This window comes from Pristis pectinata, chromosome 30 (assembly GCF_009764475.1).
Source record: "Pristis pectinata isolate sPriPec2 chromosome 30, sPriPec2.1.pri, whole genome shotgun sequence".
Taxonomy (NCBI): Eukaryota; Metazoa; Chordata; class Chondrichthyes; order Rhinopristiformes; family Pristidae; genus Pristis; species Pristis pectinata.
Window position 1 is genome coordinate 3,314,113 of NC_067434.1, and position 24,508 is coordinate 3,338,620.

General features: G+C 43.4%; 1 protein-coding gene across 2 annotated transcripts in view; it reads left to right on the forward strand.

Annotated features, from left to right (window-relative positions):
* Positions 1-24,508, forward strand: part of tbrg1 (transforming growth factor beta regulator 1) — a 78,690-nt gene that overhangs the window by 14,091 nt on the left and 40,091 nt on the right. For both annotated transcript variants that reach the window (XM_052041545.1, XM_052041543.1), the window contains 5 exons: positions 3,081-3,117; positions 6,947-7,009; positions 11,698-11,937; positions 15,243-15,313; positions 20,097-20,338. In XM_052041545.1, the coding sequence (XP_051897505.1) occupies positions 3,081-3,117; positions 6,947-7,009; positions 11,698-11,937; positions 15,243-15,313; positions 20,097-20,338 (653 nt within the window). The remainder of the gene's footprint in view (positions 1-3,080; positions 3,118-6,946; positions 7,010-11,697; positions 11,938-15,242; positions 15,314-20,096; positions 20,339-24,508) is intronic.

The window sequence follows — 24,508 nt, forward strand, 5'->3', positions numbered from 1 at the left end:
TAACTTAACGTTCTGGGGTATAGAAACTTCAGGTGTAACAGAGGAGGGTGTTAAAGAAGTGGTGGTATTGCCGTATTGATCCATTACTGTAACTGCAGTGTTCTTCTCCTTAGTGAGGACAGATGAGAAGAATTTAAGATATCACCCACATCCTCTGGCTTTACACACAGCTTGTCCCTTAGGTCCCTCTTGGGTTCTACTCTTCTCCTGAATACCCTGTTGAGGGAGGATATCCTACAAGGGTCTTCAAATGAGACCTTATGGATAGAGCTTGGGAACAAAAAGTTGGTGATTACTCCCCTGGGATATTCCTCAGTCTTCCTAACAGGAGATAGAGAAGCAGATGTATAGACAAATAGGGTTGTAGTAGCTAGGAGTTTCAATTTCTCCATATTAACTTAGGAGCTTTGGCTTGGTGTGAAAGGCTTGGAGGGGTTGGGATTTTTAAAGTGCATCCAGGAGAGATTTTTGAGCCAGTACATCATCTTAGTAGAGAAGAGGCAGTACTGGACCTTGAGGGTGATATCAGTGGGAGAGCTATTTGGCAATATTGAACGTTGCTCTGAGTTTTAAGGTAGTTATGGAAAGGGATAAAGATGATTCAGAACTTAATGTCCTGAACTGAGGAAATCCAATTTCAGTGTAGTAAGTCAGGACCTGTCAAAAGTGGACTGAGCCAACTACTTACTGGAAGCTTGCATCCAACAAATAGCAGTCATTTAAAAGTGAAATAATGAGAGTTCAGGGGCAATATGTTCCCATGAAGGTGAAAGGTAGGGACAGCAAGTCTGGATATCAAGGGAGAGAGGGTTGGATAAAAGAAGAAAATGAAGCATAGGGCAGGTATCAAGATCTGAAAACTGTGGAGATTGTTCAGGAGTACAGAAATTGTAGGGGGATATATTGTAGGGGCAAAGAGCAGGCACGAACTATCACTGGCAGAGAAATTAAGGAAAATCCCAAAGCTTTTAATAAGTACATTAAGGAGAAGAGTGTAACCAGGGAAAGAGTAGCGTTCACTGGGGACTGAGGGTAGTCGTCTACATGGACTTTAACAAAGTCCCAATGGGAGACTGATCCAAAGAGTTAGAGCCCATGGGGTCCAAGGCAACATGGCAAATTGGATCCAAAATTGGTTTGGCAGGTGGTGATAGTAGAGGCTGTTTTGTGACTGGAAGCTTGTAATCAGTGGTACCACAAGGATCGGTGCTGGGACCCTTACTGTTGGTTATATACATTAGTGGTTTGGATGTGAATGAAGGAGGAATGATTAGTAATCTTGCAGATGACACAAAAATTAGAGCTGCTTGTAATGAGGAGGACGGTCTTCAACTGCATGATGGTATTGATCAGCTGGTAAGATTGGCAGAGCGATGGCAGATGTGTTAATCCTGATGTGTGAGGTGAGGCACTTTGGGAGGACTAATGAGGGCATGACCTGCACAATGAATAGGAGGCCCCGGAGGTACAGTAAAACTCCGATAATCTGCTATCCAGCCATTCGGAAATTCTGATGGTTTGGCATCTGGAAATATGTACGGTTGTGAGAGATGATCTAGGCTCAGTGGAAGTGAAAAACAGCAAAGGAAGGAAGATGTGCAGTAGACTGGGGTTCTTTACAAAAGGCAATAAATCGACAAATAATGTGAGATTGTAAAAGGAGACTTTACTTTTCGTGTAGATTGGGTTAATGTATAGAGTGCGTGCAGGATTGTTTCCCAGAGTAATATGTTATGGAGTCAACCAGTGAACAAACTATCTTGGATCTGGTAATGGGCAGAGGCATGACCTCAGTAAAAGATGCCACAGGAAGTAATGATCATAGCATTGTAAGGTTTTGTATTCTGTTTCAGTACAAGAAACATGGATCAGAAACATCTGAGTTTAATGTAAATAAGGATTATGGAATATAGAATTGGCTAAAGTGGACTAGGCAGATAGATTAGTAGAAAACAGTGGGCAAGCAATAGCAGACACTTAAGGAGGTAAGTCATGGCACACAGTAAGAATGTATCCCAGTAAGGAGGAAGGGTTCCAAGGGATTGTTTACAATCTATGTTAATGACTTTGAGGAAGGAAGAGAATGTGTGGTGGCCAGATTTGTTGACAGCACAGAAATAAGTGGGAATGTGAGATGAAAGGCGGGCACGACCAGTTTACAGAGAGGTAGTGATGGGTTAGTTGAATGGGCAAAACACTGGTAAATGCTGTAAAATGCGGGAAAGTGTGAAGTTGTTCATTTTGGAAGGAAGAACAAACAAACGGTAATACATGATGGAGAAAAACTTCAGAAAGCTGTAGCACGGAGATTTGGGGTTGTGCATGAAACGTAGAGAGCTTAGTACACAAGAACAGCAGGTGAACCAGGAGGGCAAATGGAATGCTTGCCATTATTTCAAGGCGGTTGGAGAATAAAATAAGGAAGTCTTACTGCAGCTGCATAAGGCACCAGTGAGACCATGTCTGGACTGTTGTGAACAGCTTGGGGCCTCCTATTTAAGAAAAGATGTTATTTCATTCTGAGAAGGATCACTGGGATGATTCTCGGTATGGAGGGACTGCCAACCAGGTAGAATTAAGCAGTTGGGTCTCTACTCATTGGAGTGTAGAAGAATATGGGGTAATCTTATTAAAACATATATAGTTGTTGGGTCTCTTCTTATGGGAGACTCCAGAACAAGAGGACATCCACTCAGACTGAGGTGAGAAAGGAATTCTTCTTTCAGGGGATTGAGAGTCCTCAGAACCTCTTGGGTATGTTTAAGGCTGAGATAGATTTCTTGTTGGTAAGGGCACCAAGGGTTACATTGAAAAGGCAGAAAGGTGGGTATCAGGAATGTCAGGTCAGGCATGATCATAGCAGGTTTGAGGTGCTGAATGGCCTCCTCACGTTCCCACTTGTTGTAGTCTTAAGATCATAGAAATGTTACGACAGAGAAGGATGCCATTTGGCTCATTGAATCCGTGTCAGCCCTCGGTAGAAAAATCCCATCATTCCCATCTTCTGCCATAATGTAAAGAATGCCAGTGTTGAAGTGCCTTGCATTGTTCACTGAGTGTCTTATTTTCCATCCTTGTAGCTCTAAATCCAGCCTGGAAGCTGTTCTCTATCGAGAGGTAGGCATTTTTTGCTATTTATTTCTATTTGAATTTGCACCAACAATGGTCTTCATTGCTCTGCTGAAAGGTGCTGTTTGCAATGTTCTACAATGGTGGCATGACTGCTGTGAGGTGAGGTCTGACCCATGTAATGATTTCTGATCTCCTGATCATAGAAGTGATGATATTTCCCCTAAGAGGGGACAAGACTGAGGCACCAAGATTGTTGTGAGTTACCAGAATGTGAAAAGGGGTCTAAGATGCCTCCATTCCATTTTAGAAACGGTTATTCTTTCTTCAATTGAACTAACCTAGTCTTTCTGATGTATTTTACTATCTAAGTTTAACCTAGTTGTTTCAGTTACAAAGCATGTAAACAGGGCATTTAGCCCACCACGTCCATGCCGACCAGTGGGGACACATCCAGATCACCCATACCCTTCTATGCCTCGGTGATCCAAGTGCTTAAATCTCAAATGCTGTCCGTGACTCAGCTTCCACCACTCGCTCTGGCAGTGTATTCCAGCTACTTGTCGCTCTCTGGATGAAAAAGGTTGCCCTTAGATCCTCCCTAAATCTCTTATTCTTTACCTTAAATCTATGCCTTCTAGGTTTATCTGTCTCTGATGTGGAGAATAGTTTCATGCAGTCTACTTTATTTATGCCTCATAATTTTATTTTCCTCAGTCATGTCCCTTCTTAACCTCCTCTGCTGCAGAGAAAAAGACCTTGCCTCACCATTCTCTCCTCGTAACTGAAACGCTCCATTCAGACAACATCTGGATGAATCTCCTCTGCACCCTCTCCAGGGCTATCATATCCTTCCTATGGTGTGGTGACAAGAACTGTGCATAGTACTGCAGCTGAGGTCTGACCAATGTTTTATAAAGTTGGAGTATAACCTCCCTGCTCATTTCCTCAACAAATGAAGGCCAGCATCCATATGCCTTCTTAACCTTGTTATCGACCTGTGCTGCCACCTTCAAGGATCTTTGAACATAGACCAAGGACCTCTGTTCCTCAAAACTCCCTAGGACCGTACCATTCATGGTGTTTGTCCCAGCCTCATTAGTACTTCCAAATTGCATCATATTTATCAGGATTAAACTCCATCTGCCATTTCTCAGCCCATTTCACCAATACATCGATGCCACCCTGTAGCCTAAAGTTAGCCTCCATGCTGTCAAGAACTCCACCAATCTTTGTGACATCTTACAAACAGCAAGGTTCCCAGTACTGGTCCCTGTGGAACACCACTAGTCACAGGCATCCAGTCACAAAAATAACCCTCTAACATCATCCTCGGTCTCCTATAGCCAAGCCAATTTTGCCAAGTTGCCCTGGATCCCATGGGCCCTAACCTTTTGAGCCAGTCTCCCATATGGGACCTTGTCCAAGGCCTTACTGAAGTTCATGTAACTTGAATCTCTGCACTGCCCTCAGTACACTTTGTTATCTCTTCAGAAAATTAAATCGGACTAATCGGACAGGATCTGCCCTTGACAAAGCCATGCTGGCTATCTCTGATTAGTCCCGGCCTTTCCAAGTGATCATTAGTCCTGTTCCTCAGCATTTTCTCCACTACCTTCCCTACCACTGATGTTAGGCTCACAGGTCTGTAATTGTCAGGCTTTTCCATGCTGCCCTTCTTGAAAAGGAGGATCCCGTTTGTTGGCCTCCAGCTATCGGGTATCTTACTTGTATCCAGCGAAGGTTTAAGAATCTCAGTCAGAGTCCTAGCAATCTCTTCCCTTGCCTCCCATTGCAGCCTGGGATAAATCTCATGTGCCCCTGGGGATTTATCTACCTTAGAGCCTGCTAAGGAATCAAGTAGCTCCTCTTTATTTATGGAAGTTTTACCTTCCCCTTTGCTGAGTTCTCCAACTACAACATCCGTTTCCTTTGTGAATACTAATGAAAAGTATCCATTTAGGACCTTGCCTCTGCTTCTGGCTCCCATACACAGATTGCCCATTTCATAACGGCACTGCTCATTCCCAGGTTTTACCTTAATATACTTTTAAAATGCCTTTGGATTTGCCTTCCTAATTTCCTTTTTAAGTGTCTCCCTATACTTTTTATACTCTTGACAGGCCTCCTATATGTGCTTCCTTTTTTCATCTTTATCTAACCGTTGTTATCCCTTGACATCCAGGGTTCCCTGTACTTGTTACCCTTGGCTTTCATTCTTGCAGGAACATGTTGACCCTGAACTCCTGCTGTTGCTACTTTGAATGCTTCCCACAGTGCAGATGTAGACTTAACTGCAAGCAGATGCTGCCTATCAACCTTTGCCAGGTCCTGTCTTATTGTAATGAAATTTGCTGCCTTCCAGCTTATGTGGTTCATTTCTGCACTCAGTTCAAGAAATGCACTTTGCGCATCAGTAGAATTTATTCACTTTTATTACCCTTCAAACCACATTTTAAATCCTCACTAAGCATCACAACTTAGTTACCAGTTTTGGCTGAAACTACATATAGAAGTGTTTGGTCATATTTGCTAAGGGACACAAAATAGCCCAGAAGTGGTCACTTCACTCCTGAGGGAATAAAAAAAGTATATTCGGCTGCAGAATGCTGAAAAACCAGCATTATTCAATTGATTGTTAGGTAAACAATCTTTGATAAGATTGCTACCACTGTCAGGTAAAGGGTCTATGTTTGCAGCTTTTGTGGACTTTCTTTTGCGGTTTGGAAGTTTGTCTGCGTGCATGTTTGGGAAGACTGTATTTTGTTTGTAGAGAGCAACAGCAGCAGCAGTCAGATCTGGAGAAGGGACGTAGGAATAATGTGTTCCTGTAGCTGTCATATCTTTATGACCTATGTTAAATTCAAGCTTATTAAGGTGTGAGGATGCTGTTTACATGAGGGATGTAACATAACACTCACATTCTTAACTGATACAGGAAGGGATATTTCAGCATTGGCAACAGATGGTGCTTAATGACACAGTGGATATAGTTTTGTCTTTGCAATTTGTCCAAGTAAATAAAGTCTTTGTAGAATTTTCAGTTTTGTTCAACACTCACTCCACCATTGGTTACACTCATCCAGCTGATATTGAATAATACTTGTAGGTGAACAAGGCTTGTATATTGATCTGTACATTGCCACAAGTTGACGATGTAACTAACTGACTGTTTACCTGTGACTGCCGAGAGCACACTGTCCTGTTGTTTAGGATGGATGCTGCCCAGAGTCAGTGAGGACCTCGCCTGGAGATCTGAGTTCTGTAAGAATAAGGCAATTTTCTGCTCCAGCTAATGATCTGAGATTTTTGGTTCTCTTCTGCATTAAAAACAAGGGCAATTCAATCAGAAATATGTTAATTTGCTATCTGAATGTCAGCCAGGTTTATATTAATCATTGCTGTAAATGACCTGCTGTTAACAGTTTCTGGAAAAATTTCCTCCCACTGGTTTCAAAAGATGTGGACTTTTCCGAGTTGGGAGGACCACTGAATCTTGTTCAAGACTGCCAAATGTGGAAGGATAATTTCATTAAATGGTGATATAATTAATACTTTTTCCTAATTTATTCACGCTTTGATGCCAGCTGAAGGGCACTGTTACAAATGAAATGATATTCTTACGAGGAATGATTGAAGTGCTGTTTCAGGTGAGATCAGGAGCAAGCAGAGAAACTTGAACATGCCTGCTTCCGGGGGAGGAAGGCAGATGTATCTGCTGATCACTTGTGCACATGTGCCTGTAACTTAATATTGTGTATGTATTTTGGATGATTGCCAATGGCCTCTGCCCTCTTTTCCCTAATCCTCCGCTGTGCATGATCTAGGTGAGATTGCATTCAGTGTGATCAACGCTCTCTCTGCTGCTTTATTATAGACTCAGAAAGGGAGCAGACGATTCAAGAGGCTGGAGAATAAAAATGGAGTGTTTGCTCTACTAGTAAGTGTGTCCTCAATGTTATTTTCATGACCATGGTGGTGGTTGTCATTTTTTTTCTTCCTTCTCCCCTGGAGGTGTTGATGAGGGATTTGCTTACTGGAAATCTGTTTCGCAGATAGACACTGGAAATGCTCAGCAAATCAGTCAGCATATATGGAGAGAGAAAATGTTAAAGTTTCATTCTTTTTACAAGTTTTACTTTGCCACAATTTTCTGGTTGCTTGTACAATCTTTACCTGTTTGTAATTGCTTGCAATTATGATATAGGAATCTCTATTCCCTCTTGAAAAGCTGAGCCCACCCACCATCACCAACAACTCCGCCCCCCCCGTAAAGATCCCTGGGGAACATCATGTTGCATTCCACCAATTAGAGAATACTCTTTATCCCACTGGGTCTCCTGCCTCATGTGCTCATTTCTAACCCATGACCCATGGGAAAAGGCTGCCTCCAGAATAAGCAAATTTCAGCTGTGTGGAGCATTCCCACATATTTTCTGAAAGTTTGTATAGTTAACACCCTAGATCTGTGACCAAGGTAAGGTGATCACCCGTCCTTGTTCAGATAAGACATCTGCCCTATCAGGATCCAGTCATCCTGAGGTTATTTCATTTCCCATGTGAAATGAGCTCGGGATGGCATTTTCCCATAGTTCTTCCACAAATGAGGGTAGGGCAGTAGATGTGGTCTACATGGATTTTAGTAAGGCGTTTGACAAGGTTCCACATGGTAGGCTTCTTCAGAAGGTCAGAGGCCAAGGGATCCTGGGAGGCTTGGCCATGTGGATTCAGAATTGGCTTGCCTGTAGAAAGCAGAGGGTTGTGGTGGAGGAAGTGCATTTGGATTGGAGGGCTGTGACTAGTCGTGTCCCACAGGCACTGGTTCTGGGACCTCTACTTCTTGTGATATTTATTAATGATTTAGATGAGGGGGTGGAAGGCTGGTTTAGCAAGTTTGCAGGTGACACAAAGATCGGTGGTGTTGTGGATAGTGTGGAGGGCTGTGGAAGCTTACAGAGGGATATTGATAGGATGCAGAGCTGGGCTGACAAGTGGCAGATGGAGTTCAGTCCCGAGAAGTGTGAGGTGGTACACTTTGGAAGGACAAACTGCAAGGCGGAGTACAAGGTAAGTGGCAGGATTATGGGCAGTGTGGAGGAGCAGAGGGATCTGGGGGTTCATATCCACAGATCACTGAAAGTTGCCTCACAGGTGGATAGGGTAGTTAAGAAAGCTTATGGGATGTTAGCTTTCATAAGTCGTGGGATCGCATTTAAGAGCCGCGAAGTAATGATGCAGCTTTACAAAACTCTGGTTAGACCTCACTTAGAGTACTGTGTCCAATTCTGGTCGCCTCGTTATAGGAAGGATGTGGAGGCGTTGGAAAGGGTGCAGAGGAGATTTATCAGGATGCTGCCTGGATTAGAGAGTATGGATTATGAGGAGAGACTAAAGGAGCTAGGGCTTTACTTATTGGAGAGGAGGAGGATGAGGGGAGACATGATCAATGTATACAAAATATTAAGAGGAATAGATAGAGTGGACAGCCAGCGCCTCTTTCCCAGGGCACCAATGCTCAATACAAGAGGGCATGGCTTTAAGGTAATGGGTGGGAAGTTCAAGGGAGACGTCAGAGGGAGGTTTTTCACCCAGAGAGTGGTTGGCGCATAGAATGCGCTGCCTGGGGTGGTGGTGGAGGCTGATACGTTGGTTAAGTTCAAGAGATTGTTAGATAAACATATGGAGGAATTTAAGATAGAGGGATATATGGGAGTTAGATAGTCTTAGGAGTGGTTTGAAGGGCGGCACAACATGGTGGGCCGAAGGGACTGTATTGTGCCATATTGTTCTATGGTTCTATGGTTTTATGGTTCTAAATTGTAATCACTGGCAAGTTGCCAGAAGAAAGTTTATACTTAGGTAGCTCCCCTTTCTAGAAGTGGTCCCAAGGATCATGGAAAGCCCTTTTTTAAAATCCACAATGACAGTTCCATCATATGGGAGGGACCAGACTGCACCCTCTGCATAGGTGCTTAAGTTTCTGCTGAAGCCGAGTTTGCCAGAACTATCAAAACACAATGTCAGAAATGTTCAATAAAATGAACCTTTAAAAAAACGTATTGAAACTTTTTATTTTTTATGCACTCTAAACAAAATATAAAAGTCTAAAACTGTCAGCAGCACAGTTACGGCTTCACGGCTTCAGTGACCCAGGATAAATCCTGATCTCTGGTTCTGTCTGTGTGGAATTTGCACATTCACCTGTTGGCCACGTGGGTTTCCTCTGAGTTCTCTGGTAGGTTAATTGGCTGCTGTGGATTGCCCCTAGTGTGGAGGTGAGTGATGTTAGTAGAAGGGAATTGATGGGAATGAAGAGAGGATAAAATAGGTTGGGTAGATTTGTGTAAAAATGGATGTTTGATGGTTGACCGTCTGTGGTCTGAAGGGCCTGTTTCTGCGCTGTGTCTTCTATCACTTAAACGTTTAAATATACTCAAATTTTAATGAAAAAATCTACATTAACTACCATCTACATTAATCTCTCACATCCATTCTCCTCCATTGGATGTAAACAAGAGAAGTGGACCACTCAGTCCTTCCCTTGTGTCTGTATTTTAAAAAGGTCATGGCTGATCTGCTTCAGACCTCATCTCCTCTATGCCAGTTCCCCTTAGCCCTCAATTCCCTGATTTTTCAGAAGCTTATCTACTTTTCTCTTTAAATATTTCCAATGATCTAGTCTTTATTAACCTCCAGGTTAGAGAGTTCCAGGCATTCACCACCATCTTAGAAAAGTACCTATGCAACTCAGTTTTAATTGGCCACCCCTAATCTTGTAGCTATGTTTCCTTTGTTTGAGATTCCCCCACTAGTGGAAATATCTCGACATCTATCCTATCTTGTATGTTTCAATAAAATCAGCCCTCAGCTCCCAAAAGTATAGATCCTGTTTCTTCCCAAAAGTGTAGATCCTGCTACTTGTGGTAGGAATATCTACTTATCCCAGGAATTGGGCTAATGAATCTCTTTTGTACTAGTGGTACCCAGCTGATAATTTATCCAAGGCCACGGCAATGTTTTGATGCAGGATCTACCCACTCCAGATATGCCGTGTTAATTTCTGCTCCCATACTCTCTGCTTAGATATCATCGACAGTACAATTTGTATAAAAACCAGGAGCAATGGATGCAGGAGAAGGCTATGGGACTAGACAATGTCCTGGCTTTGGAGGTGAAAACACACTTCAGAAATCCCTGTCTCTTGTCGAGCTGTTCCAGTCTATTTACAATACTGACATCTAATTTGACAATCGGGCAAATTGCCCAGAAGTGTCCTGTATTCTGGAAGCAGAAGAAGTTCAGTCTGGCTAATTATCACCTTAACAGTCTACCCTTGATCATCAGTGAAGTGATAGAAGGTGTTGTCAACATTGCCATCAATAGTCTGTTCACTGACACTAGCTGGGGTTTGGTCAGGACAAAGCTTCAACTCTCGTCACGTCCTTAGTACAAATGTGGACCAAAGAGCTGAACTTCAATGGTGAAGTGAGAGTGACTGTCCTTGATCTTCAAGGCAACACCTGATGTAGGCTGGTTATTGTTGCAATATTCAGTTCTATTTGCATCTCCCCAGATGAAAAAGCAACCCATGCTTTCATCCAACAAGTCTTAGATAACATGCAGCATGGACTGGTAAATGGCAAACATTAATGTGCCACGTGTGCTACACAATGATCACCTCCAACACAAGGGGGTCCAACTGTGAACTTCTGATTTTCACTAGCATTATCCAGTCTCCTGCCGTCAATGTCGTGGGGTCACGATAAACTTACAAGCCACACAAATACTTTAGTTCAGAAGGGCTGAATATTCAACAGTTTGGCTTGCCTCCAGATTATCAAAGCTCTTCACAATCTACAAGCACAAGTCGAGAGCATATTGGAATGCTCTTCACTTGTCTGAATAATTCAGTTCCAACAACACTCAAGAAACTCAGCACCATCTAGGGAAATGGGACATAAATGTTTGCACCTCAGAAGTGCCCACATCTTGTAAATTATAAATAAAATGCGATGGGCCATCTGGGGAATCTGTATTGTACTCTACCACAATCTGAACTTGTGGGTTGGTCAGTTACTGTGCCAATACTATTCGGTAGTGTGGCCTTTTTCGAGGAGGAGGATGGGAAAACATGTCTGGAGTGGCACCAGGGATCGTGGTGTAGTTGAAGCACAGTTAACCAATGAAAACAGCATTCGGCGGACGGCTATATAGACAACCAATAGTTCATATCAAAGCTGTGGAGCCTTGCTGCAACCTTTCATGGTAACGCTCTCCATTATTAAATAGGCCGTTCTTGCTCTCTCGCTCTCTCTCTCACTCACCCAAATAGATGACTGAAGTGTTGACGTATCCGAAGGATCAACAGAAGAAAGATATAAAGCTAAGTCATCAGGTTTTGAGGAAAAAAGGAAATATTGGACACACATTGCTGTTGAAGGTAGTTTAGTTTTTACTGATGAGACTTGTCAAAAATATTAACATACAAACCATGACACTCATCTCAGTTTGTACCACACCACAAGTGAGGTAAAACATTTTGAGGTGCTATACAGAAGTGTAATCAAATGAAGTCTTGCTGTTCCCAGTACTAGGCATGGTGTAATCAGATTTTACTTTGCTTTCCAGATGGAGAAAGAACATCAGCAGCTTCTCCAGAGCTATACGGCACAGCCTTTCCTTGTACCTGTGACTCACCCAACTGAGTATCCTAACCCACAGTTAATGGACCACCTCTCCAGCTTCCCTTCCCCCTCCATGTTCCAGGACTCCAAACCTAAACTGAAGAAAGTTCTGAAGAAAGCCCTGAATGAGAAGTACAGGGTTAAGTACCTCCGACTGCGGAAGACCGTAAAAGCCCTGATTTTTGTGAGTATTTGTAATAACTTTTGCTGCATGAAATGTGCCGTTTTTGTTAGTCCATAGGTTGTCAACCTCATGAGGTTCCAAAACATTGGTAAGAACGGGAGGAAGGGAGGAAATTGGAGCAAAAGACACCCCAACAAATTATAATGGGAAAAAAAAACCTAAATTCAAGAAAAGTGCTAAAAGCACATGAGTTTGCTTCAAGCTCATTACACGGATATCACTGGGGAAGTCCAGCTTCTCCTTCAGACTCCCATTGGTTATAGTTAGGTATTGGAATTTTCTTTGCTCTACTTTGTTCCATTATGTTTGGTCTTTTAGTATGCCGGTGACTCTCTTAACATCCCCAGTTCCCCCTCTGCGTGAGAGCCAAAGTCTTGCTGCTTCAAGTGAACAATGCTGTAGATCATAAACTGTGCATTTGGTTTATGGATAGGAGAAAGAGCTTAGTAGTGTGATCAGTTTGTATTTTTATGTCACTATTAAATTTTAAATGATATTTTATGTGTCTTGAAGGAGCATGAGAGAAATGCAGAACTTTGAGATAAGAACAAGAGTGTGGCTCTCTCTTTCAAAGTTCCAATACTTTTGTGTGCAATCTCAGTATGGGATATTTTAGCTCTTGAAGGGGTGGGTTTCAGAGTGGACAATGCTAATCCAGGTGGCAAGTCAGAAGAATGTTAATTGATCATTGACAATGACATTGCAAGTTGCATTCATTTTCTGATAGCTATGAATTTCACCAACAAAATATTGTCAAGTGAAGTGGGTACTGGGGGCATGTAAGGTCTTAATGTAAATATTGCACTTTGTAGCTGTTCTCTTAAGACTGTGAACAGTTGTCTTACGAGGAGTTGTTTTGTTTCTTCCCTTAAACTTTGGAGAACAGAATCCTTTGAAGCTCCAGGATCAATCAGGAGCTCCACTGGAGTTAACTTCAGGATTTCTCCATTAACTATAAACTAATCTATCAGGCAAGTAGTAGAGGCTGTATTGTGCATCAGTCTCCCCAGGGTATTATCGGTCAGAGTGAGAGGGCAGTTGGATTTGCTGTTCTGGCTAAATTCCAATAAATACTGGGGCATGTCTGTTACACTCGCGGCAATCAAGAGCAGTCCAAGTTTGGTATTAACCTGCAGCAGAATTGGAGGCTGGCTACTAAGGATGACAGGCTACTTGCTGAAAGCATAGCTTGGAGGATTGCTAAATGAAGCACAGGAATACTACAGCCAAAATGTTACAGAGCAAGTCACTCAGCAGGTCAGACAGCATTGACGGAGGGAAATAGACACTCAACTTTTCAAGCTGTCCTGGTGAACCTCCTCTGCAACCTCTCCAGTGCAGTAACATCCTTTGTTATGTGGCAACCAGTACTCCAACTGTGCCTAACCAATATTTATAAATGTGTATCATTATCTTCCTGCCTTGGTTCTGTGCCCTGGTCACTGAAGACAAGTCTTCTGAATGGTAACTTTACAACTTATCCACCTGTGCTGCCACCTCACTTGTACACTGAGGTTCCTCTGTTCCTCAACAGGGCCCTAACATTCATCCTACTCATTAGTGCAAAAGTGCACCACCTCACTTTCCAGGATTAAATTCCATCTGCCATTGCTTTGATTGAGATCGTCCTGTAGCCAGATGTTCCTCCTCACTATCAACAGCATCACCAATTTTTCGTGTCATCTGCAAACTTACTAATCATACCTCCTTCGTTCATATCTAAACCATTAATGTAAATGACAATCATTAAGGGTCTCAGCACAGATATCTATGGCACTCCACTGGTGACAAGCTTCCAAATACAAAAACAATCCTCCTCCATCACCATCTGTCTCCAGTTACCAAGAGTACCTATTCCTAATGCTCGTAAGTGTGGCAACCCTGATGGCTTTTGCAGAGGTAGAGACAGGCTTGCCAAATGCCCTGTTTTGGAATCTGTGGGGGCCACTCCATGGTCTTCTCCTCCTTTACCTGTGATTCGGCAAATGTGGCTATCAGGGCACACAACCAGGCACATGTCTGGGATGGTGGAGGTGACATGGGGTAAAGGGAAGAGAAAAAGTGCTCTAAAGGAGTCCCTCAATTCCATGGCCTTGTGTCACCATCGTCACTTCCAGATCTATGCTTCCTTGCTGTCAGGGAGGTATTCTGCACTTTGCTACAGATCATTGAGTGCTTGTGGGCTGAGCTAGGGTCTGTGTCATCTTATTCTGATGTGACTACTGCATTCACTGTGTTGTGATGATGACCAATATTTTCATTGACTTGGTCATCCTCACAAAACCTCTGATGTGATAGCTTTGGTACATGGGTAGGCTCCAGCACTCTCTCCACGGTTTGCAAACTTGGGTTCTGCCCCAGAGCTCTTCAGCAGTTTCCTCGATTCAGTTGTAGCTAGTGGACTTGAGCTCGGATGGTCATGCACCCTATAAGGTGGTGCTTCTATGAAGTGCAAACATCTTATGGAAGGAAAGCAGTTGTCCTGTGATAGGGCACTTGGCTGAGTGACTTCTTCTTATGGAGCCATCATTGTTATCATGTTGCATGGTGGTGAAGGCCCTGGTGCCCTGGTGAAGGTGCAAATTAGAACCTTAAAGGTAAGAATCTTAAGTTTTGGATGAGTGAGTGTTGCCTGAGGCATTTTGCTGAGATAAACTTCTGTCAAAAAGTTTCTGTGAGAAACCCATGCCTGCACCAATTACACACCCATCAAGTTCCCTGCCTCCTGATCTCTGGGTTATCTTCAGGCAGACCTCCCCAGCAGATATAAAAGACAGTTTGGCAAAAGAGGCAAGGGAGGTGGTGAGGGAACCTCTGTTATTCGGAGAGAAGTTGTGATCTGGAATTCAGTGCCTTCACCAGTGGCCTCCAAAGGGAATTGGAAAGGCTCTGGCAGGGAATAATTTGCAGAACCATGGGGAAAGAGCGGGAGAATGGGATGGTGGGAATGCGCAGTGAGGAGCTGCTGATGCCCAAGCTAGCAGAACAGCTGCTGTCTGTGGCATGACGATTCTGATTTTGTTATTTTTATTTGAACAATAAGGGGTGAGATTTAATTTTGTGAGTAGAAGAGAATAAGTTGATCATGTTGTACTGGTGCTGCCTCTGTCATGTGTAAGTGCAACCACTCACTGGTTGTGTTGAAATCCTGGTCTGTGAGGTGAGGACACGGAGTTTTGTGAAGGCAAGAGATGTGCAGCGTTACCTGTCACATCCCAGGACCTTTGGAGTTAATGCATTGCCAGAGTTAACCAAAGAACGAAGTAGCTGTGTCTGATTATGGGAACAATGACTCTATATTTCAGGAGAATGCTGCTCTGTGTGATGAAATCGCTTACATGGAACTGAAGTTTTTCCGAACCAAAGAGGAAAGAAGGTAGGGAATACTGTTACGTGCCGGAGTTGTGTTTCAGCTAACTGGTCTTGTGGCTGTGTGGCTGTCATGTAGGCTATTCAGCTGTGTTTTCTATTTTGCTGAAATTGCAGTCCTCAACTCTTCATATGTCCTTATGACAGAGAAGGAGGCCATTCAGCCCCTCAAGTCTGTGTTGACTTGGAGCAATCCTTTCCCCCACTTTATTTTCCTGTAACCTATTCTCTCTCACATGCTCATTAACTCTCCCATTATTTCTTCTACATCCCATTTACACTCGGTAATTTACAGTGGCCAATTATCCTACCAACCTGAATGTCTTTGGAATGTGGGAGGAAACCACAGCACCCTGCAACACGTACATGGAGAACATGGCAACTCCACACAGATAACACTGGAGGTCAGGGTTGAATCTGGCCTGTAGGAGCTGTGCCAATGTGCTGCCCTGTCCTGGCGTTTACCAAATGTATAAATCTGCTGCATATCATTGTCGAGTCTGTAACCAGATTTTTTTTATATTAACACACAACCTGTAATTGCAGAATAAGGGTGTTTGTGTATAAGTGCATAGTGCTGAACTATATTGCATCTTGATGAGTTTGTTCTTGAATAATTGCAGCATTATAATCCTAACAGTGCACAAATTGGCAATGGTTTAGGAAAGCTAGGAAATTGAATTTGCATGTTTTATTGGATCCAAGGTCACTGCATAGCCCATATTTATTGCCTGTCCTTAATTGTCCTTGAGAAGGTCATGGTGAACCATCTTGCCCTCCAGGGCTTAGACCCAAGAGTGCTGAAGGTCTGCTATTTCTGTCAGTGGTATACAGCTTGGAGGGAAACCTGTAGAGAGTGGTGTTCCTAGTTGCAAAAACAAACTGGACTCTGTCATGAGGTACACTTGGTCATTATATGACCATTATATGCACACGGTTTTATGAAGGGAAATAATGTGTGACGAGCTTAAGGGAGTTCTGTAAGGATGTAATGTGCCAGGTGGAAAATGGGAAACCAGTGATTGTAGTGTATTGGACCAAAAATGCTTTGGATTTGATGCTATAAAGGAGGTAAAAGCACAAGATGGAGGCTCTTGGTGTTCAGGGATTGTAGCAGGGATAGAACGTTGGTTAACTAGCAGAGTGAAAGAATAGGTTTTGATAGAGTTGGAATAAATAGGATGGAAAACTTTGTGTTGAATCCTGGTGTTCAGAGGCATCCCAATAACCTTGTTAACTTTCTGCATTTCGTCGTACATGAAGGCACAGCAAGTAATTAGGAGGGCAAATGGGATGTTGGCCTTTATTGCAAGAATTATGAGATTATGCTAAAATTGAACAGTGTGCTAATGAGACCACACCTAGGGTACTGTGCACTGTTTTGGTCTCCCCATGTAAGAATATACTTGCTCTGGAGGTGTACAGTAAAAGAAATTCAATATGCTTTAAGACTTTGGAGCAAACCACCACAGGAGAAATAACTCAGTGGCAAGTGGCCTGTTATATGCAGTCATAAAGTCATCAAACACAGAAACAGGCCCCTTGGCCCACCATGTGGATGCCAACAATCAGATAGCCATCTATACTAATCCCATTGACCAGAACTTGGTCCATAGCCTTTTAACTTCTTGGAGATTCAAGTGCTCGTGTAGATGGTTCTTAAACCTGTCTCCACTTTCTCAGTCAGTGTGTTTCAGATTTCAGTTGCCCCCTAAGTAAAAGAAAAAATTCTTCTTCAGATCCCCTGTAAATCTCTTACTCCTTACCTGAAACTTATACCCTCTGGTCTTGGGTACCTCTACCATGGGAACGGTTTATAAACTATCTACCGTATCTATCCCCCCTCATTTTATAGTTGGAGAACGCAGCAAAGGGAAAGGTGAAATTTGAGTACAAGATTCCATTAATTAAAGAGGAGGTACTCGATATCTCAGGAGATTTAAAGGTGGATAAGTCCCGAGCGCTGGATGAGATTTATCCCAGGCCGCTATGGGAGACAAGGGAAGTGGTAGCTGGGGCTCTGGCTGAGATTTTTAAATCTTCATTGGCCACAAACGTGGTGCCAGATGACTGAAGTATGGCATATGTTGTCCCCATTTTCAAGAAGGGCAGTAGAGAAAAGCCTGGTAGTTCTAGACCTGTGGGCCTATCATCAGTAGGGAAGTTATTGGAGAAACTGCTGAGGGACAGAATTAATGATCTCTTGGAAAGGCAGGAACTAATCAGAGACAGCCAGCATTGCTCTGTCAAGGGCAGATCCTCTCTGACCAAACTGAATTTTTTGAAGAGGTAACAAAGTGTATTGATGAGGGCAGAGCAGTAGGTGTGGTTTACATGGACTTCAGTAAGGCCTTTAGCAAGGTCCAAAGGTTAAGGCCCTCAGGATCCAGGGCAAGTTCACAAATTGGACCCAAAATTGGCTTAGCAGTAAGAGACAGAGGCTGATGGTGAAGGGTTGCTTTTCTGGATGCTTGTGACTAGTGGTGTTCCACAGGGACTGGTGCTGGGACCCTTGTTTGTAACTTATGTGAATGATTTGGGTGTGGATGTAGGAGGCATGATCAGTAAGTTTGCGGACGACACTAAGATTGGTGGAGTTGTTTTAGGCTACAGGCTGATATCGATGTGTTGGTGAAATGGGCTGAGAAATGGCAGATGGAGTTTAACACTGATAAATATGAGGTGATACATTTCGGGAGCACTAATGAGGCTAGGACATGTATCATGGTAGGGTCCTGGGAGAGATGAGGAATAGAGGGACCTCGACGTACAAATTCGAAGATCCCTGAAGGTGGCAGCACAAGTAGATAATATGGTAAAGAAGGCATATGGGATCCTGGCCTTCATTGGTCGGGCCATTGAGTAGAAGAGCCAGGCGTGTACCTCTGCTCACCTACCATGGGAAGGATGTGCTGGAGAGGGTGTATAGGAGATTCACCAGATGTTGCCTGGGATGGAAAGTTTCAGTTACGAGGAGAGACCGGTGTGTTCTCCCTGGAGCAGAGGAGGTTATGAGGGGAGATGATTGCGATACATAAAATTATGAGGGGTATAAATTTTCCCCATGTCAGAGGTAGGTAAAACTAGAGGACGTAGATTTAGGGTAAGGAGTAAGAGATTCAGATGGGATCTGAGGAGGGCCTTCACCCAGAGAGCGGTGAGCACCTGGAACACACGGCCTGAGAGACAGGTGAAGCAGAGTCACTGACAGCATTTAAGAAGTGTCCAGGTGAGCAGGTATAGGAGGCTGTGGGCCAAATGCTGGAAGATGGGATTAATACAGATAGGTGCCCACTGGTCAGCATGGATGTGGTGGGCCAAATGGCCTCCTTCCATGCTGAGTGACTCTGACTTTTGTACACCTCTTTCAGGTCCTCCCTTAACTGCATCTGCTCCAATGAAAACAAACCCAGCCTTGTAGCTCCATCCCAGGCAACATCCCGGAGAATCTCCTCTGCACTCCCTCTGGTGCAATCACGCCCTTTCTGATAGTGTGGTGACCAGAACTGCACACAGTATGCCAGATGTGGCCTACCAGTGTTTTGTAAGTGCTGCCATTACCTCCCTGCTCTTATGTTCTATGCCCAGCTAATGAAGGCATGCATTCTGTTCGTCTTCACCACCCTATCTAACTGTGCCTCCACTTTCAGTAATCTTTGGATCTACTCCTGAGGGCCCTACACATGGATACATGAGCAGGAGTAAGCCCTCAGACCCCACCATTCAATATGACCATGGCTGAACTCCTCTTCTCTGCCAGTTTCTCAATTCCTCAGTCTTTCAAATATTTATCTATCTCCACCTGAAATATATCTATTGATCCACTTTCTCTGCCTCAGGGGCAGAGAATTCCAGAGAGAAGAACTTTCTATGCAGGTCACCTGTAAATGACCAGCTCCTTATTTTGTAGTTGCATCCCCTTGTTTGTGACTCTCCCACTGGTGGTACTGATGGTCAGCATAGACATGGTGGGCCAAAGGGCCTGTTTCGGTGCTGTATGACTCTGATTGTGTATAACAGGCCACTTGCCACTGAGTTACTACCTTCATGGGTTCTCTGGTCTGTGGGATTCTGGTGTTTGGATCCTGGGTTCTTTTCAGAGTCAGGAATGAGGCATAAATTCTTGGTGCTTCAGTGCTGTTTTATTAAGAGTTGAGAGAACAAAGGAAACGATTGCAGGCACGTGCAACTTAAAAAGAAGAGCAGGAAGCACAGGAGCGAGAGAGAGAGGCGAGCAAGAGAGCTTTTTAGCACAAAGCAGCAGCTTTCATACCTGAGATAAGAGACATTCTTTAGATAACAATGGTCCAATCAGAAAATACCTGTTGACTACTATGGCACAAATCAGCCAATGAAAAGGCACTCGTTCACCTGGTGAAAGAACACACCAGGTACGAAGCAGTTATACCTTGTCCATCCACTAGAGGTATATCAAACACCATACATGTAAACATTACCTAAAGGAAAAGATATATTAAACAGTCGAATCCAACAGGTCCAAATTCTTAAAGTGCATTGATTTTTTTTCAGTACAATTGTTTCATCAAAACATTAGAATTAAAAGAAACATTTATACTTAGCGAATTAAAATTGGAAGTTGGAAATGTATTGAAGGAGCATGCTCCAACATCTCCACCTCTACAATTAGTAGAATTTGTAGTGTACTTTTTTTTTGCTTTTTAAGACTGAATCTGATTCAATTACTGGTACATAAAAGGGATATTTATTATCATAAAATAATTGATATTAAAAGGGATCTTTATGCCCCTTTTTCTTTAACTGTGCCCTAGGTTCCTATTAAAGAGGTTGTTGCAACACCAGAGCTTAAGCGATGGGACAGAGCTGGCAGGAAGCGCTGGCACCGTACTTGCCCCCACTGTGTACAGTGTACCTGCAGGAAGCAGCCAAGTGGCGGGAGTTACAAGCCTCCCCACAACACCAGTTGCTAGTACTTTGGCTGGAGAGGAGGCTTCGGGGAAAAAGTCAAAGAAAGACAAGAGGGACAAAGGAAAAGATAATGGCAAAGATGATGGTAAGCATTTGGGTATGCTGTATGCTCTACAGGAGTGACCAGTGTACTTGTTTGATGCACAATGGTGCAATAACGTCAGTGTTAGAAAGCTTGGCCTGTGTTTGATGTGACAGTGCTGATGGCAGTTATTAACTTCCATCAGAGCATTGGCATCCACCATGGGTCATCTAACTTCACATAGCAGTTCTTTAACTCGAACTATTGTTCTGCCTATTCGACACTGATCTGTACACCTTGCTACGTTAAAGGTGGAACAATCTCGAGGAGGTTCTGATGAAAGGTCACTGACCTGAGACGTTAACTCTGTTTCTCTCTCCACAGATGCTGCCTGACCTGCTGAGTATATCCAGCACTATCTATTCTTATTTGAGGAGGGAGATATTGTTTTAGATGCAGGGCAGGGCAGGGCAGCATGGCCAAGACCAGAGGTTAGGCCTGAGGTACACAGGTGACGGAAATGGGATTGGAAAGTGGTGATGGTAGCAAAGGACAGGAGTATCAGTGAAATGATGCTTTATATCTATAGAAAAGTTGATATATTTGTTGAACTAGAGTCTGCTCTGATAAAACTTTACTTCCCAGTGGTAGGGCAGTGGGGGAGTCCTGTTAGGGGTATCAGTGGAGCAGCAATGGAGGGATGTGTTCAGTATTCCTGCCACTTGGGTGCAGAGTCCCAGTTGTCCCCATTTCCCTCCTACATTGAACATGTTGACTACTTGTTCCATGGATGTTATCAACTCTTGGATACTTACAGGTACCCAGGGTCTGGTAATGTTCTTTATAAGTGAGGCTAGATGTTGATAGTCTAAGTTGTGGATTATGGAATCAGGCCCTTCGACTATCAGACATCCATTTATACAAGTACTAGCATTTTCCCCACATTCCCATCAATTACCCCCAGATTCTACCACTCCCTACACACCAGGAGCTATTCACAGTGGCTTATTAACCTGCCAGTCTCTTTGGAATGTGGGAGGAAATGGGATTACCCAGGGAAAACTCACATGATTACAGCAGGAATGTACAACCAGGGCCGTCAGGATTGAACCTGGGCCACTGGAACTGTGAGGCAGCAGCTCCGCCTCGGTACCTTTGGAGACGATGGGGGCAACACCAGTACTCTTGACCTGACATGCACATTTTCCAGTAGTTGTATAGTGATCAGGAGTGTGAACCCTAAAAGGTCTTGGTCTCTTTTATTGGGTGAAAAGGCAATTTGTGGTATCCCACTCCTGCTGCACTGCCTGAGTGCAGCTCACGGAACCTGGGACCTTCTTGGTCTGAATGAATCATTGTTCAAGTGGGCAGTGTATTGTTGGTCACTGCACAAGCTTCAGTTTTTTTGTAATTAGTATTGAGAGATGTCTCAAGGTTGTGAAGCAGGAGTTTGGCATTCTGAGTGAATCCAGTGCCCCTCTTTGCTGAGACAACTTCTCAACTGCCACACCTTTATGCAAAGAAGATTGTTGAGTTCGCCCAGGCCAGTGTATATGTTATAGTGGTGGTGTGGTGTGATAGATGGGAAGAAGAGTTTGTATAGAAGTCAAATAATTTGGGAGTTAAGTTTGTCCATGGATATTTGAAGTGAACAGGATCTGCAGAGACCAGTGAGTGCAGACTTTGCAGTAGTTAACCTTGAGTGACAGCACCGACTGTCCCTGACGTTGGGACATTAGGTGGTAGAGGAAAACACCAACTACGGTGATGACCTCCTGCAGCTTCCCTCTATGGATATCCATGCTTGGTGCAAAGGTCTTTCAACACTTGGAAAATGCCCATGGGAATGAACATGCTCCCTGGCCCTCTTTCCTCTGTGTCTGAGAAGATATCACTGTGCATGGATGATCATTAGTGATGTGACGAGCTGAAGTTTTGCCCTACTGTGTCTCTGGAATGCCAAACCATTTATTCAGTCTGCACTAAACCAGGGAAAGAGTATTCATTTGCGGGGGCTTACAGTAACACGTTTACTGTCAGATTCATTGAAATGATGGAGGAATTATACCAAAGACTTTTCTTTGACCAGTGACAAAGGAGTTTCACAAATGGATCACCGGGTTTGTGTTCGGTCTCCTCACTCCAGAGGAGACCGTGTTGTGAGGAGTGAATGGAGTAAATTCAGTTGGAAGGACAAGGAAGTTGTTGTTTTGCCTGTCGGTGCTCTGGACAGCGGCAGTGTTTGCATTGGAAGAGGAAAGGATGTTGTGGGTGACAGAAGAGTGGTTCTGGGATGGGCAGGAATAACCCTTGCATTTCCCTTCTATACAAACAAAGCAGGAGTACCCCTGATATCCGATGCTCTCAGTCAAACAGTGCCAACTACTCAGCATTCCTATCCTTTCTCAGCTTGGTATTGATTGTGGTGCACTGTGGTGCTTAGGGGTTCAAATTCTGCTCTGTCTCCATAGTTTCTGAGAAGATAACTTGAGGGAAGAACCAAGCCATATAATTCAGTCAAAGTGACTCTGCAATTTGCTCTGTACCTGACCTGTGCAATACGCACCCTGAGTATATTATTGGAAAGGTCTATTTGCTGAAGAGATGTTTGATGATTCAGAGTAGAGGAAGCTTTACTCTGTGTCCAGTCCACGATACATCTGTCAAGGAGGAATTTGATGGGACAACATAGGGGATGATTTATTACCTCTGCCCTGCCCTGCCTTGCCAATGTTTGTGTGGACAGTGCAACGATGGTTTTACTCTATTTATCCTGTTTGGTGCCTGCCCGGGGAAAGCTTGGTAGGATAATGTGGAGGGAACTTTACTCTGTATCTAAACTCTTCTGTATCTGACCTGGGAGTATTTGATGGGACAGTGTGGAGGAAGCCTTACTCTATCCAATAAGGTTGTACCTGGCCTGGGGGTGTTTGATTGGACAGTGTGAATGGAGCTCTACTCTATATCCAACCCATGGTGTACCTGCCAGGGGAATGTTTGATGGGACAGAGTTGGGGGAGCTTTACTCCATGTCCTCCCCAAGGTGTATTAGCCAGAGGACATTTGATGGAGCAAGGTATAGAGTGCTTTACTCAAGTTGTGTGTACCCTATCCTATCCTATCCTGCCCTGAAAGTGTTTGATGAGACAATGTAGAGGGAACTCTGTCCTCTCCAACACACGTTGGACCTAATGTGGGAGTGTTCTGTAGGACAGTATTGAGGGAGCTTGACTTTGTATCATACCTGAGCTGCATCTGTCCTGGAAGAGTTTGATGGAACAGTGCAGGGGGGAAGTTGCGTGCTGACACTGAGAAAATATTCAATTTGTCTACGCAAATATCCCTCAAAAAAATGAATACCAACTTTCCATCAAGAAAACGCTGAAAGATTTATCAATATTTATCTCTTGTCCCAGACCAAATTGATTGTGTTTAAAGTGGGTATTGTGGCTTCTAGCTGCAGAGAACTTCTCAGCAGTACCTGGATTTACAAACAAGATAAACTGTAAAACTGTAACTCATTCCATTATTATAAACTTGATAGGACATTTTGAACTCGATTGACACTTACTCAAAAATGTACTGACAGTTTTGAATGGTACTAAGTTTGTTCTGTTTGAACCAAACCGTGAGTCTCAAACCTTTGCTAAACTCAGGTTAGAACAGTAAGCTCCTGCGTTGGTAAGAATATAAAAAAAAATTGTACACTACTTTAATTTTAAAATATACAGTTTAATATATAGAATGTATTACTTTCTGTAGAGAAAGTAACAGTTAACATTTTAAATAAATGCATTATATATTGCTGCTATTTATTCCTGTATTCATCTGTTGTTCAATAAATTCATTTGGCATTTGAAGCCAAAAAAACAGGTCTGGTGTGGTGATATTTTGCAAATTCTTGGAGGTCATGCATAGACTTCTATAGATAAAGGAAAGCTAAGGAGTTAAAGAAATCTGAGATACACAGAAACACTTGAGATACATCTCAAAGTTCTTATGAGAACCATAATTTACAGATGTACCCAAAACAGCTTCAGCTCCTCACTGTAAAAGGGATTGCAGCTTCCCCTATCTCAGCTATTACTTCTGGACAACGCAAACCTTGAAAAATGTGACTTGAAATTCAACCCATTGCTTGATCATTGAGTCAGATTCTCTAGGTCCACACAGTCCATCGTGTGTAGTCAAGAGGAAGGCACCAGAGGTCTAGGAACACTGCTGTTGTGAGAG